Source organism: Athene noctua, chromosome 1 (genome assembly GCF_965140245.1).
Source record: "Athene noctua chromosome 1, bAthNoc1.hap1.1, whole genome shotgun sequence".
NCBI lineage: Eukaryota > Metazoa > Chordata > Aves > Strigiformes > Strigidae > Athene > Athene noctua.
The window spans coordinates 247,696,129-247,712,328 of record NC_134037.1 but is presented as its reverse complement, the minus strand read 5'-3'; the positions used below and the strand labels follow the sequence as shown (position 1 = coordinate 247,712,328).

At 36.5% G+C, this 16,200-nt stretch overlaps 1 protein-coding gene across 3 annotated transcripts in view; it reads right to left on the bottom strand.

Annotated features, from left to right (window-relative positions):
• Positions 1–16,200, bottom strand: part of CWF19L2 (CWF19 like cell cycle control factor 2) — an 86,177-nt gene that overhangs the window by 55,449 nt on the left and 14,528 nt on the right. For 2 of the 3 annotated variants that reach the window (XM_074916194.1, XM_074916202.1), the window contains exons 5-10: positions 14,819–14,938; positions 13,319–13,412; positions 12,076–12,191; positions 9,817–10,535; positions 4,717–4,813; positions 1,722–1,811 (exon numbers count right to left, since the gene is read on the bottom strand). In XM_074916194.1, the coding sequence (XP_074772295.1) occupies positions 1,722–1,811; positions 4,717–4,813; positions 9,817–10,535; positions 12,076–12,191; positions 13,319–13,412; positions 14,819–14,938 (1,236 nt within the window). Of the gene's footprint in view, positions 1–1,721; positions 1,812–4,716; positions 4,814–9,816; positions 10,536–12,075; positions 12,192–13,318; positions 13,424–14,818; positions 14,939–16,200 lie in introns of those variants that run through there. The other variant, XM_074916211.1, reaches the window with a different exon arrangement.

The following is a 16,200-nucleotide window of genomic DNA, read 5'->3' as shown; positions in this document are numbered from 1 at the left end:
CAAAGAAGCTTTTATCAGTCACAACAGTAAGGTGGTCAACAGGGGCTTAGGCAAGCTCCCACAGGGGAGGAAGAAAAAGAGGCAGCACACTGGAAGTATTCACAGCTTTTTTTCTGGATGATTAAGGGAATGCAGGACAAGGAGTGGACATGTCCTGTAAGTCCCCAGACCCTGCTTGAATAAATAAGCACACAAGAGTACAGAACTGAATATGGACAGGCACACAAAAGATAAAAGAAACATCATAGCTTTCTTATAGCATATTCATGAGTAGAAATTACTAAGTCAATCCCTTCGAGGCTTTAGGACAGCAAGATAGTACTTTCAATTGAGCTAAATCAATAATACACCTTTTTTTTTTTCACTAAGGCTCCTCCTGGACTACTCATACATTTTTCAGATGCCAGTCTAGAAATAGACTAGGACCTAGGTCAGGCCAGAAGGATGCAGACTATTTTTGTCAGTTTATCTTTCTGAATCCTCAAACTCTTGCATTGCTGAGCTTGGCATTTCTACATGTAGGGAGGAATCTCCCTGTTGCAGAGCAGCCTATTACTTGGTAAAAGCACAAGCTGTGAGAATAGATTGAAGAGAATAGATAAAGACAGCTAGAAAGAGAGGCCTCATGATAAATATGTTTTCACCTGTTTTTTTTAAATTATTTTTCCTTTCTGAAAATTCAAGTAGCATTTACATTTGGTACTTCTGCGATGACTACATCCTGTTAGTTTTAAAAATTAAAATAAAAATCAGACTACAGGTAAGACTAAGGCTGACAAAAATTGCTATTCATTAATCAATTTCTAAGCAACAGGTCTTTACCAACATTTCTGAGGACCACCCATAACATGTCCTCTACTTTCCAATCTTAAAATCTGAGTGGATTTTTTTCTGTGTAATACACAACTCCAATCTGCTTTACTGGTTTTCTGTATATACATGAAAAACATGCCTAAGAATTGCACTGCAACAAAGCAGAGTCTACCTACACAGAGCTTTTGTAATCTTAAATTATTGTGAATTCAAGGTCTGAGACTTTATAATTTATACTACTGTCACAACATAGTCAGCAAGAGGCCACACATTAACTTCCAGTTCAGTCTGTCTGCTAAAGACTGGAGAAATACTAGTCAACGTATGAGGTCTGAGATTAAGCCTTTTAGAAAAAAAAAATATTAGGGGCTTTTCAAACTCACATTGACTTGCAGCTGAATTTTCACTTGTGGAATTGGGGTCAGGTTGAACAAGAACATGAGTTTTTGTCTAAAAAGTCTCCTCTCTTACCATGAGGACAGAGCTCATAAATGAAGATACTGACTCTGTTTCCTTGTAGCTATATCAAAGTTGGTATGGAAAAAGATTACTATTCATTTCTTGAATACCACCTTTCAAAAAGAACATTTAAGTGCCAGCTTCTTCAGAGACATCAGAGTTATGTAACAACCAGCACAGTCAACAACATGACACATACCACTTATTTTTAATGGAAGATAGATATCATTGCTGAGAAAATATTACCAGCAAAACTGTCCTATGGAACCTGCTGAACTACAGTGGAGAACGCTTTGTTTACCACCAAAGAGTACAATTCAATTTGAACGGTAACTCAGCTAAAGTTACACCTTTTAATTGTCCTAAGTTTCATGTTCTCTTTAATTCAGCTGCTACCTGTATTATACCATTGTGTTAGCACAAAGAAAAGAAGAATATTTTCCCCTTACCTCTCTGCCAGACTTTGCTGGAATCTGCCCTTGAGTCTCCCTCAATTTGCGAGCATTCTCAAGTTCTGCTTGAAGTTTTGAAGCTAATTCCTTCAAAGAAAATGGTAATACTCCATTAGTTTAACCATTTTAAACTTTCAGATATCATTATAACAGAATTAACTATTCATTCCATTTCTTCTTTTTTTTTTTTTTTTTAAATTCTAATGACACAAAAGACAAAAGAAAATACGTCAATGTAATTCACACAAACCTTTACTGGAGATAAAATTTTAAAAATTGTTCAGAACAGAGGCATCTAAAGTATAGACATATATATTGTCATAAAAACACCAGGAAAAATTATGCTTTAAAATTATTCAGTTATACTAATAAATGCTTTGTGTAGCTACTTTACGTATAGGACGCTAAATAAGGAGGTCTGAACACATCAAATGCATAACCTTTCCAGGTTATGCTACAAATCCGTTTTTTTAATATATTTACACACACATACACACACACATGCAGGCAATGGGTCTAGGGAAATATCTCTGATAATTCTGCTATGCAGTTTCACATCTCTCTACACTGCATTTCCAACTTTGGCACTTAAGACCTCACTTTGGGTATTAAAAGGGACAAGAGTTAAAAAATTAGAACTGTTTACAGTCTTGTGCAAGTTAATTTTGGTGCTCCTGCTCATCCATCTGTTTATTAATACAAGCATTTTAGATTATCTTGGTTTGCTAAAAATTGTCAGGTGACAACCCATCAACCTATAAGAAATACAAGCATTTATACTGACCACTTTGCCAGTTTCATTGATTGCACTCAATCATGCCTATACTTGCTCTCCCAAAACTAAGTCATTTGATTAACACCAAGCAGCAAGTCAGTAACAAAAATAGATTCAGAATTCATTTGTCCCACATGGTCAACCTTGAGCTGTGACCACCAGGACATGCTGTTACATAGCCATCTGTTCTGGTGTGTGGGGATGAACTTGTTTAAACAAGCTGCATTTTCAATTTGATCAGAGAAAGTCCATGAAAAAATAGTTAAACAAGGCAATGATTAGTTATTTTATTAATTATGCTGTGGTGTTTTTGGGTTTTTTTTTAACTAGGCTAATTCAGAGTGCATATGTAGAAAAATGTATGTATAAAATTAACAGTAAAATTGTAATGTTAGCTTCTGCTACATAATTTTGGTCAAAACAAAACAAAACAGTAGAATAATACAAGAATCACACTCTCCCCACAGAACACCTGTATATTTTTATTCAAATTACGCTTACTCAGTTGCTGCATGGTTGAAAAGAAGAAAACCCAAACTTGTGCCCAAACTTTTAATTGTACATTGCTATTGAAGCTGAGCAGTAGGAAGAAAAAAAGTTTACAAGTTTCTGATGCTCTCCATGAGAGTCTTTGGAAAACTTTCCCCTCCCCAGTTCATTATAGCAACTGATGCACAGATAGCTTCAATCATTTTCCCCTGTAGGAAAATGTCTTAAAATAATAACTTAAGTGGCTAACACTAGTCCCTCACAAACCTATCATATAATTACATTCATGAACATACCTTTTCCTCCCTAGTGTATTTTTTTGTATATTAACTAGGAAAACTACAAATTAAAACATGGAGGCCAGCTATTTAAATCATTAACACTCATTATATCTTAAAAAATACACTGAATGAAGTTACTTTTAATTCACTTGTAAAGTTGGTAAGATTTCAAATGGACAGGATTTCTAGAAAAAGTGTATTTGTTGAAATTTTATAAAGCTACATACACACATCTGTCTGAAGTCTATGGAAAAAGAAATCGTAATATAAAATCAGTTTGCAAAGAAAATATTTATAAAAGACACCTAACAAAATTTAAACTATGTGATAGGGGCTTTGACAAAGACCAACACCATGTCCAAATTCAGCAATAAATTCATATGTCAAACATGCTAAAACTTCCCATAAATTAAAGAATCAATAGGTATCAGGAAGTATTCATTTTGTCAGTTGAAGTCATAAGACGTCTTATTTATTACTTCTTAGTGATGCAGATTTTGGTGTACTCTGTCACAAGAGGCAAGGTAAACAGGTGCACTAAAACTTAATCTTTTTTAAAAAAAAATACAAAGGCCCATAGTGATAGGATTCACTTGTAAAAGATGTTATTTAATGATATCCTTCAAAAATTTCAGCAATAGTTCCTTAAGAGCAGCTATTCAAAGCAAGCACTTGTAAAACTAACACACTGTGAGCTTGTTATAACAGAAGCTCCAAGGCAGCATTACTGAATGCAATTAACTCACTATAGCCCTACTTAAATGTAATAAGAAATGTAAGAAATGTCAGAAATAAAAAAAAATACACTTCCCAACTTTAGAGTGTTCCAAAAGAGTGAAATTCTTGATCCTTCAGGTTGCCTCTAAAGCATCATTAAACATGCAGCTGTTTATCTCAGCTCCGTGGACCTAGTCAGGGCAGACATTTTGTAGAGCTGACCACAAAGCATTACATAGTTGTTCTCACTGCAGAGCTGCATGCAATGGCCAATGCGGCTCCTTTCAGTTTTAAATTTCAATATCATAATTAATGAGTATGCTTATAGAGTAGAACTATGGACCACAAGCATCTACCTGTGACAAAGTTGATGAAATGAAAGTTCCAGACACTGTCTACCTTGTAACACAGACAAGGAGCTTTGTAGTTTTCACCTGCTCCCTGCTTAATAAAAAAGGCATTAAAACCTATAAAAAAAGCCAGAGAACTGGTTTTGGATGTGCTGCATACCCTACAAATTCAGCCTGGGGACCTGAATCCTCTCCTCTAGTCTATGAGCCACTGCATTTAAAGCAGAAGTTACAGTAAAAGCAGTATCTTCAAATCCTACCTGATCAAATTTTGCAGGACTGTATTTGCTTGAATCAATACCTTTTTTTTAAACAACTGAATCACTGTGAGCTTTAAAGAAAAACTGCAGTAAATCATGACAATTTTTCCAAAACATTACCATGTCTCCCATGAGTTCTGCCTTCACAATCCTCGCTCCCAGTCTGTTCATCTCCTCTTCACTAAGGACCCGAGGAGGCTCATCCTTTGATGCATATCTGTAAAACACCAGAAGCACTAAACATAGAAAAACAATGTAGCATTCACCTATGTAATCAAGTATTATATGCCTGCTGTACTGGTACATATGCTCCTATCATCAAAATAATTTATAACAACATTATTCTAAAAATATATTTGCAGTCAGAAGTTGCCAAGGACTCTGAAACCAAAAAGCTTAAATAAAATTTCAGTGAGGTATGTTTCCTTTTACTTTTGAGATCTGTTAAAAGGAAAAGCGCCACTTATGAACATTTTTTCAGCATCAAAAAACAGTCAAGAGCTAGTAGCAGGTATAAGCAGACAACAAGCAAGGAAAAGAGGAGCAGAAAAAGTAATTTAAACTCACTCTGTAATTCTCCTTTCTGGCTTTGGTCATGCTTTTACTTCTGAGCTCCATTAAGATTACCTATTTCCCAGTTGTTCTTCTGTATGCCAAATGGCCTTCCATCTCTTGAAAACTACCTATATGTCCATACTTACCTTCTCACGGTACCATCTTTGCTTCTAAAGACATTATGGCTGGTATGGTGGAGTTTCCATTAAAAATTAAATGGTACAGTTCTTAAAATATGAAGTGTCCCTAGAGAAGCTACAGCTAGTAATATCATATTGAACCTTAAATTTAATATTAAAAAGTCAGTGTATGCGTTCTTATGATAATAAATAAGGTCTCTAAGAATTACTGCAAATAGACATCAAACAAGTTTGGCTCTTTTTCTCTAGACTAAAGAGACTACAGACTAAAACCAACTAATCCTAAAGTAAAATATGTAACACAAAAGAGACCTAAGAATACAGTTATGATATTGGTTGCTGCTATTAAGAGAGAGAGAGAATTCACTCAGTACTCAACATGGTTAAACCCTGTAGGATCTGAAGAATGGGAGAACTTTGAAGATGTAGTCTTCATCTGTTTTGAAGATGCTCAATCCAAAACCCAAAAACTCTGCAGAAACATTTACATTAACTTCATCAGAAACAGAACCCTCAAAGGTGAAGTTCTCACTTCTCCTTAACCTATATTTTTCAAAACAAGGCAGATTATTTCTGTAACGGGAGACCAAGAGGTGTTCATTAATTTATACATTATTTTTTTAAGCAGTGCTAGTGCTTGAATCATCATCTGAACTTTCTAAGACTTGAGACATTGTTTTGATTTGCTTTTTATCTTGTCTCAAATTAAACTCTAAAGCAGTCACATTATGAAGTGTGATTTTCAGCAAACACTAGTTGGATGGACTTTTCCTCTGGGGAGATCCCTTGGATATCCAATCAGCACTTTTAATTAACCTGTGTCATAACTGTCCAAAACACTTTGATTTATAGGCTGAAGAAACCCTGTGTTTTAGAAGGGACAAAACTTAAAAGGTACACTGTCAGCCTGAGAGATGAGGAACTGAAGCTGAAATAACACCTATTAATCCAAGCCTTCACATCAATGAAGATTTTTTTGTGACTGACAACACCACTGAAAGAGTACATGTATTACAAGACTTGAAACTTTAGGAAGAAAGCAGCATCTTATAAAATTATTCCAAACAGATAACTACCCCACATATCCAAACCTGAAATTTTCTACAAAATTCTACAAAAAAAGACAATTCTCACTGAAGAAAACAGGAAGACAGGTCATACACTATCTTAAAACACACACAAGCTTAGGAGATAAGAGTAAGCTTGAAAGAACCTGGAAATATGTCAGTCAATAAGCAGAGACTATATGGTTTTCCAGGCCTAAGTAATCTCCACTTTACTAATAAATCAGCTGACTAATTGTATTGGCCAAGAAATAGAATTAAAATATCAAAGATGATGCATAATTGTGTTTAACAGTACCAAAACAAAAAACACAGGCAGAAGAAAGTATCAGCTAAATAGCTTCTATGCTTAGTTCTCTTCTGTGGAGAAAAGAATTATCTTTTCTATCATAATAATTGGATTCTTTGAACTTGAATAAGCAAACCACTTCCGTACACAATCTAGTTTCCCAAAACGTGCAGCTCTGTCTACTTAGAATTAGCATTGCACTTATACATGTCGTAACCAAAAGCCAAAACATACAGGTTTTGTACTTGCAATAAAAAAAAAAAAAAACAGTGAATCCCTGTTATTTCACACACACAAAAAATATATATTATAAAGGACTTTGTTTCTTTTAAGATAATAAAAGTGAGGCAATGGTATCACTAACTTCTACTCAGTAATTACATGCTCTGCTAGGTCTGGCTGGGATGCAGTTTATGGTCTTCATAGCAGCCTGTACGGTGCTGTGCTTTGGACTTTAACTGGTGACAGCACTAACACACCAGTGTTTTGGTTGTGGCTGAACAGTGCTTACACAGCCTCAAGGATTTCTCCGTTTCTCACTCTGCACCCCCAGCAAGTAGGGTGGGGTGGGCAAGAGGCTGGGAAGGGGTGCAGCCAGGACAGCCGACTCAAACTGGCCAAAGGGCTGTTCCATGCCACGTAACATCATACTCATCAAGAAAAGCTGGGGACTGCAGTCTTTCTAAAGTAGCTGCTGCTTAGATACTGGCTGGGCATCAGTCTGCTTGTGGGAGGTGGTGAGTGACTGATTGCCTTTGCTTCGCTTGTTTTTGTCTCTTTCCTTCACTTGTTAATCTGTCTTTATCTGATACATGAGTTTTTCTCCCTTTTGCTCTTCTGATTCCCTCTGCAGGACGGAGAATGAGCAAGCAGCTGGGTACACAATTAGCTGCTTGCTGGGGTCAACACACCACACAGGCAAAGCAACACCCAGCTCCACACCTTGCCCCCCACAAAAACAAATCAACCAACCAACCAACAAAAAAATTTTAAAAACTCAAGGTGCTGGGTCTCTCTCAATCAGTCTCTGCATTTTGGACAATCTCCCATCCAAACCAGTAATTTACAGTTAAATAATGTCTACTGGATATCAGGACTGCTGTTTGCCATCAGCTGTACAACACAGCTGTTAGGTCTTGATTTCTCCTTCTGGAAGTCACGGAGGAAACAAAACTGACAATGAAGGTAGACTTATTAAAGGATTATATATCATTTACACAGATTATTTGCTGCTAATCAGTGAAGTATTTGTTGTTTTTTTTTTTTTAAAGTGCATGATATTTAAGATGAAGGATAAGACTCTTAACTACGCATAATCATGCCTTTTTATGTGTGCAAAAAAGAAGCTTAACAGGGTGGGGTTTTTTCCAGACACATAGTTCTGAGGGTATATTTTCATTGAATCTGCATCTGCACTGGAGTTCAGGCACAATCTCTCAGCTCACCACAGCATTCCTCCTTACATGATTACCTACATTTCCTTATGGAAAACAGCACCACTACCCAAGGCAGGCAGAAAACAACTGTGGATTGTGCAGACCTTGTACCTGAACAAAGTCATGATCAAACCAGGATTCAAGAGCTGAGGAAGTCTCATAGGCTCCAGCTCAGACACACTGTGAATCATTCTAATCAGCAAAGTGCATTTAAGTGTTAAACCCCAGACACTTCAGGGCAATAACTATTCGGACAATATCTAGAAAAATAGAGGATCACTAAATTCCGATGTCTAATGTCTCATACATCACAGACTTAGTGCTAAAAGATCTTTTTAGAGTAACTAAAAAAAAAATTATATAGTTCTCATTTTCCAGCAAAATAATACCTAGGCAAATACTAAAATAAACAATAAAACAAGTCATGACAAACATTTATGAGTGAGACTTCCCACAGTGCATACAAAGTCTTTGTGCCAGAACTGGGAACTTCTAGTGCCATGATGTATATTCAAACTCATGGTTTTTCAAATAAATAAATAAATAAGATTTAGTGATCATCATGCAAACAATTTATCTTCCTGCTATTAAAGGAAATGTAAATATAGCAAGTAAAATCTGGAAAAAATACCCAATCTATACAATATAAAAAATTTTGTAGACTAAGCTGCCTGTTTCTGGTTAGTCATGTAGTACTCTGTTACTGTACAAATTTTCTTTGCAAATACACAGTGAGGTATCTGCAAGTACTACACGTAGGAACAGTTTGAGGTACTGTCTTGTTATCAGACTACTTTTAATGTTTAATTGTTGGAAATTCATAGCCCTGTTATAAGAAGTTTTTTTCTGTAAATAACTGACATAAGCATGTCAGAAAGAATTACGCTTGATCATATTTCATCAAATGCGGCTTCCAACTAAATCATATCACCCTTCTTACATACTTCAACCAAGAATATTTACTTGTTCAGCTTTCCCAAGTAATTCACTAACACCATCCTGACTAAAAATACTTTTGCATGTGCCTACTTATTAGTAGGAAGATCTGAAGGAAGGCGTTCACAGCAATAACCACACTACTCATATCACTGGAAGAACCAGCAAGCTGGTAATACTGGAGAACAGGTAGCCTGGAATAGTGCTAAAGCTCAGCTGTCTACAACTTACTTTTCTGACCACTTCTCCTAACTATGCTCTGTTGTCTTCCTCTAAAGCAAGTCAGACAAACTGAAATTCCTACCATGTATTAGTTCGCATTTCCCTTCCGACTCCTATTCATCTTTCCTATTTTCCACAGACAACGCACTTTTCTAATCAGTAAGTTCTATTATTTTTCATATTCTACTACTTTAGCATATGAGTTCATCTCACAGGTGGCAAACCTATCCCCACTGTATTAATTATTTCAGCTTTTAGTCAGCATTTTCTAACAGTTTGTCTTTTACAAATTCAACAACAGTTAAGATACCGTTTTGCAGGTTTTTTGCCTAAGAGGACAATTTTACTGCAGTGTGAACATTAGAAAGAAGCAGAAAATAATGTATCATTAGCAATTCTCAAATATGCTGAAGAGACAGGACCAGTAGGGGATTACTTCTACAGTGGTCCGTTTTAGCTACTAAACAGAGCTGATACATTCAGATCTAATACTGTCATAAAGAAGGTAAGAGTTTCTGGTATACTTTGCCATGAAAAATAAAGCAAATAAAAGACAAGCAAAGAAGTTTGCGAAATACCTAGAACACGATGTTTTACTGTCAGATAACATTTGTTTCTTCTCAGGGATATCACTTGGGTAATCCGGTTGTGACTTCACTTTTTCATCACTTGGAGTTCTTCCCCAACTACTGTCATCCATTTGTTTCCTAGTACCTGATGATTTTTGATCAGACACTAATTTCTCCTTGTTGTCTTCTGTGTGTGTTTCAGTCCACAATGCAGTATCCTCATTAGGTTTTTGGAAGCGGCTGCTCAAAGAGCTATGAACCGGCAGTTTGGAAGAGGATTGCTGTGTCTTGTAGTCTCTAGGTGCACTGTAAGATGTTAAGTCATCTTCAGCGGGTTTCAGAAATTTGTGTTTCATGTTGCTGAGAGATGAACTCTTTTCCTGACTTCGTTTTTCATTGGAGTGTTTTTCTGCTTTGGAGCTGTAGCCTCTCAATACTGAGTCTGTGCTACTGTGTCCACGTTCTTGGTCTTCACTTGACATTTCTCTTTTGTAACCTTTGTCTTCCTGCAACCATCCCTTGCCATACTTCTCCCTAGTATAGTCCCCACACATGTTCCTGTTTCTATCATCTTCATCTCGTGTCTCTTTTTTCATACGCTGTTCTTTCTTCTCTTTATCACTTTCTGAATAGTCAGTTTCCTTCCCTCTTCCACGTCTATAGTAATTTTCCTTTCTGGATGCAACTTTTTCAGCTTCTTCTAATCGTGACTGAAATACCTCCATTGACTATAGGGAATAAAAAAAAAAGTCATACTGCTTTTAAGATCATGGGATGTTGTAAAGCTCCTGCAAAGTACTACAAGAAAGGCAACATTCTGTGAAAGTGAGTCACTGTGCAAAGGGCAAGCCATGAGCCATGGAGTAGAAAGGAAGACCAGTACAAAAAAGGGAACTTCCAGACCCGTGTCTAAGATGATCTGTTGAGAAGGCTTTCTGATCCCTTCTCTTGGACTATTTCTAACTTTCATCCTGTGTCTCTAGAATGCTAAAGTACTTCTGGGAACAGGGACCAGAGACTCAGAACTGTCTTCTCCTGGCAACCTGGAGATTAGGGGCTTGAGCTAGGGAGAAAGGCTTCCTCTTTCTTACTCATGAACTTTGCATTTATGCTCACTAGAGGCTCATCTTCTATAGAACCAATGGATGTTCCCAATAAACCATTTTACAATCTAGTTAAATTCTTAAAACACAGGAGATTGGGTTCAAAATCTTTAGCTTGAAACAGCCTTTGAACCCCTGTCTCTGGCTTTCTTGACAAATACTCTATCCATTAGGCAACTATGCAAAATGTGGACTGTTCCTCCCCCCTCTTTTGAACGGAATTAAAAGCCACCAATTACTTTTTTTTTTTCTCAAAACATTACATATTGAAGCAAATCAGATAGGGGTCTCTTTCAATCACTATCCAGTACTTCAGCAGCCAGAGTGGTTCATGCTGTTTGAACTCTAGTTTCTTGAGGAAGATTCTTAAAAATAATATTCTTTACAATCAATGGCTATGAATAATTTCTACCAGCTTTCATCATGTTGGTTTCATCATTCAAGAGTGACTACAATTCAGTCCAAAGACAACAGCATGAAGTCATACTATCCTATCCAAGATTTCCACAACCAAAACAGCCTACTCAAAAAACCCACGGAAAACTCAAATGTAACACTATGGCCAAGATTTAACTTGCCATACCTTTGACCAATGCTTTTAAAGACAATAATATAATAAGTAGGAGGAGCAGGTTTTCAAGTGTTAATATTGTTATGGCAGACTGGTTTATTAAAAATAAATTTTGAAGATTTTTAAACCCTTCAGAAGCAAGCAGTTTTCTCAACATATCTGGACTGAGCACATCACAAGTGTCCAAAAGATTCATATTTGGTAAAATTTGACACAGCTCTCCAAATTATCTTGGCATTATTATTATCCACAACGTGCATTATTATCCACTCCACGGAGGAGAACAAAATGTATTATCTAGTACACATCATAATTTTGGAAGCACTCAGGTACTTAGTAGTGTGATCATTTGAACCTCCTGATGTAGAAGATAAGTATTTTAAATTTGCTGTAGGATCCCACATATTAAAATATATTTAACAAAGAACATATAAAAGAATGGGTAGCTTTAAACTCTTCATCAGTTGAGAAAAGCTTCAGAGGCTGTTTTTTCCTGTTTCTTTCCTTATGTCTTACACTACACATAAGGTATTTCCTCCTTTACATGCAAGTAACCTCTTCCAAACATCTATTAGTATGAAAAAAATTCCTTACCCCATATCTCTCAGCTACAATTTCCTCAAAATTTCGTTTCTCTCTCTCAGCCTGCTCCTTCATCCTTTGGTATGATTTTCGTAACCAACTTAATCCAGCATCTTCTACTGCTGTACCTAAAGAAGGAAACAGTGAGAGGGCGTAGTTTTATATCTCAGCTGTTACTACTATTTAACCTTACTCTGCATGTGACATTAAACCTTCACCTAAACTTAATGTAAAAATTGAGGGGGTGCAAAAGAAAAATAGAAAGACATAATAATACAATTATATGGTTTTGTAAGCTAATGCTGAATATACCTCAGTGACTTAGATTAGTAAACTTCTCCATTTTATCATAGAACACAACAAGCAGTTTCCAAGGCAGGAGTAGCATATGAGAAGTTTTGGGGTTTTTTATGAAATTAAAGAACCTTCTTATTATTTCCACTTTCTGTGTCCATTCTTTGGCATACCCCTTGTGTCCATTCTTTGGCATACCCCTTACATATAAACAAGTGCAAATTAATGAGTAACCCATTGCTTTCCATTTCAGAAGCTAGCAGAGGTCTTAACATTCAGGACACATACTCACTGATGCCTGTCACCTCTTAGATGGCTGATCTCTGTGACTCCTAGAAGTGGGAATGAGGCTAATGGTTTGCAGGACAGACTCACAGGGAAAGGCTCCCAAAGAGAAAAGACAGGGACCCTACTATTCCCTGTTGACAGGATATAAGGACCCTTCTTATCACATAACAAACACTTCATGACATTATGAAAAACATTTTTCTAACTGCTCTTTCTGGAAATAGGAAGGATAACCCTAGGGTAATGAAAGAAGTGAAAAGGTTACAGAAATATTTTTCACAAACTGCATCTGTAGAGCACATCATTTTAATATGACTCAGACTGCTGTAGTTGAATATTTTAAAACCATAATTTGTGTAATGGAATGAAAGGAACCAAATGAGATGACAACAGTTTATCTTGTCTTGGTTAAATCATGCTTTCCTTTAATTAGTTCAAAATAGAGAATTTCTGTAAAGATATTGAAGGTCAAACCCAGTGAAGAGAAATTCTGCAAAACAACATACTATGATACTAACCCAATATTCAGTACTGGATTTTCATCCAAATTTTACTTCATTACATGTTATTCATAATCTCTTTACATCAACATTAGTAGTAACTTGTTAGCAACAGAGACCAGAGACTGGAGACAGAAATTTAAGATTAAGATTATTACTAAATTGCTGTTTACCTTTCTTAACTGAAGCTGCTTCATCCTTCTCTGGTGGCAAACCTGTACCACCATCTTTCCAAAAAGGATTGAGTTCTCTCTCAGACAGCATGGCCTAAAACAGAACTAATTTTAATGTGTGCATAGCATATGGTTTGTATTTTCTAGAATATCTGATAAATTTTTTGAGACTTGTGTCGGAATAGAACAATTTACTCATAACTTGTGCTGTCTATAGACAGGTAGAAATAAAAGTAACTCTCCATCCTGAGTCAAAGCCCTCAAACATGTGTCTAGTTGGCACCCTTATTATCCAGAAGCAGTTTTACTGTTTGACTGCACTGCCAGTGTATCAGTAATAGGCACTTGCTGTTATGGAAGCTCTTAGTTTTGCCTCAGGTTAAGTGCTTTTCACCATCAAACTAGATTGCTTATTCTGTCAGCTGACTTCTCTGGAAGCAGGCAAGGAAGTCCACTGGAGAAGAGGGTTGAATAGACCTTCCAGCACTGATAAAATTTTGAATTTGTCTATGTTATATTGTCAACTCATCACTACCACTGATATGCTGTATGCATCTGTTGTACACATTGGTTTGGGTATCAAAGGATGGACAGGTATTCTTGTGTAGAAAACACAAAAGCCTAAACCTGCATGGAGAGCAAGTGGTTGGGTGGAGACTCTATAAAAACCATATTCTTCTAGGATCAAAAATACATATAAATTGTCATTAACTATATAATACATGCTGACATTCTGGTGATTTAAGATCTTCACATTAAATGATCCTTCAACAGTTCATAAAAAACATCCAGAAAAAAGTTATGTGGGGAAAATGAAAAAATCTTAATCCCTTCTCAAAAGACAATAAACAAAGTGTCACATACTACACGATCAATTTGGTCAATCTGGTTGCTAGCCACAACACAACTACTTGGAAAACCAAACATCAACAAATGGCCCACTGCGAGATGTGAGGACAAGGAGATATTAGATAGTGATCATCAACTATGTTTTCAGATCAGACTACACTGCGTTTAAGGAGCTGAATGAACTGTGGCATAAAAGCAGCTGCAACTGCTCTGAACTCTTTCTTCAGGAAAAAACAAGCCTCAGCACCCTGTGCTTGAACAGAGTAACTTAGGTAAGCTTTTATCATACAAAACAATGGTGCTCCTTTCACAGACACCATGGGGAAGAAGGCCAGATCAACAGTCTGTCAAGTAAAACATCTTAGAAGCATTTCAAATATTATAGAGCTCAGTACTAACAAGATTGGCTTTCTCCTTACCTAGCAGATAGTTTAAAGGCATTTCTTCACAAGATAAGCCTGCTGTATAAACCCTTCCCCTCCCAAACAGAACAAATAACTCACCAATTTAATTAAAATCACTATCACAACATATCAGGCATTAGGTCAAAAACTATACAAAGACTTAGGTACTTGAACTAATTCATTGGTTCATTCATCACAGAAAATTTAGTAAGATGCAGAAAAAAGTTCATATGTTAATTCCTCCTACCTGCTCAAGTTCCTGAGCTTTCTGTCGTTCCAGTATTTTTTCTTTGTGTCTTTCACCTCTGACAGCTGCTGCTGACGTGGTTTTCAATGACATGAAGTCTAAATTCATCCATTCTTCTCTCTTTAAAATAAACGCAGTGTCAATGTTCATACTTCCAATGAAAACATGGCTTGGGTACAAATCAAACCAGTGCAACTACTGACAAATGTTACTTACAACATACAGGTTTTACAAACACATATGAAATACTTGTACCCAAATCTTTCAATTTTTTAATATTCACATAGACAAATTTCATAAATGTCCTTCTGTAATTTGAAATACATCTTCACAAGCTATTTAAGACACTAGCAAACACTCAGAATGTACAGACTGCTTATTATTTGCTTAAACGAACACTACATCTAAACTAATTACTTTTAATCTTGCTAATTCTGACTTTATGACCTCTTAATCTTTTCTAGCGTATACACAATCTGCAGTCAGTAACTGAGACTTGGATATACAGGCATTAACTGCACCCTCATATTAAACAGTTACATATCTAAATTTTGTTAACTGTACAATAACTGTTAACTGTACAATAAGAGGTAGAAAACTGCATTTACAAAACCTAAGCTGGACCAAGGACATTTTAAAAATGAAGACTCCTCTCTGAAGAAAAGCAGCATATAAAAAGTCTAGATATACCTACTACCTCTATACACACAAAACCTGAAGTTTCAAAAGAAAGCAGTGACATACACATTATAAACACCTACTCTACTAAAACAAGTACATGGAACAATTCTGTGGGTAAACAGTGAAAATAACAAGATTACACCTATTTTAAAACATGTCCTTGCAAAAAGTGTCTTCATATCCTTAGCAGAGTCCAAGTCTGAGTTGTCAATCTGAACAGATGCCATATGTCAGACTTCCTCTGTTATTTAAAAACTGCATTAGGCAATAAACCAGAGTTTCAGAGGTGAAACACAACACTCCACTTCTCAAATCTCCTCTAAGAAGGAGAAGGAACTGAAAAATATCTTCAAGTAATTCAATAGTATCTATGCCCACATTAGCAAGCAAGATAGATCAACAGAAGTGGATGTGCATGAGACCTCTGTCATCTGGTCCAATCCCCAATCTCAAGTAGGGCCACCTAGAGCCAGTTGCTCAGGACAGTGTCCAGATGGCTTATAAATATCTCCAAGGATGGAGATTTCATAACCTCTCCGGGTAACCTGTGCCAGTGCCACCCTCACAGTAAAACACTGCTTCCTGACGTTCAGACAAAAACTCCTGTGTTTCAGGTTGAGCCCATTGCCATGTGGTTTGGGGATTTCCCCCTTCCCTTCCTTTTTCCCCCTTTTCCCCCTTCCCTTCCTTTTTCCCCCTTC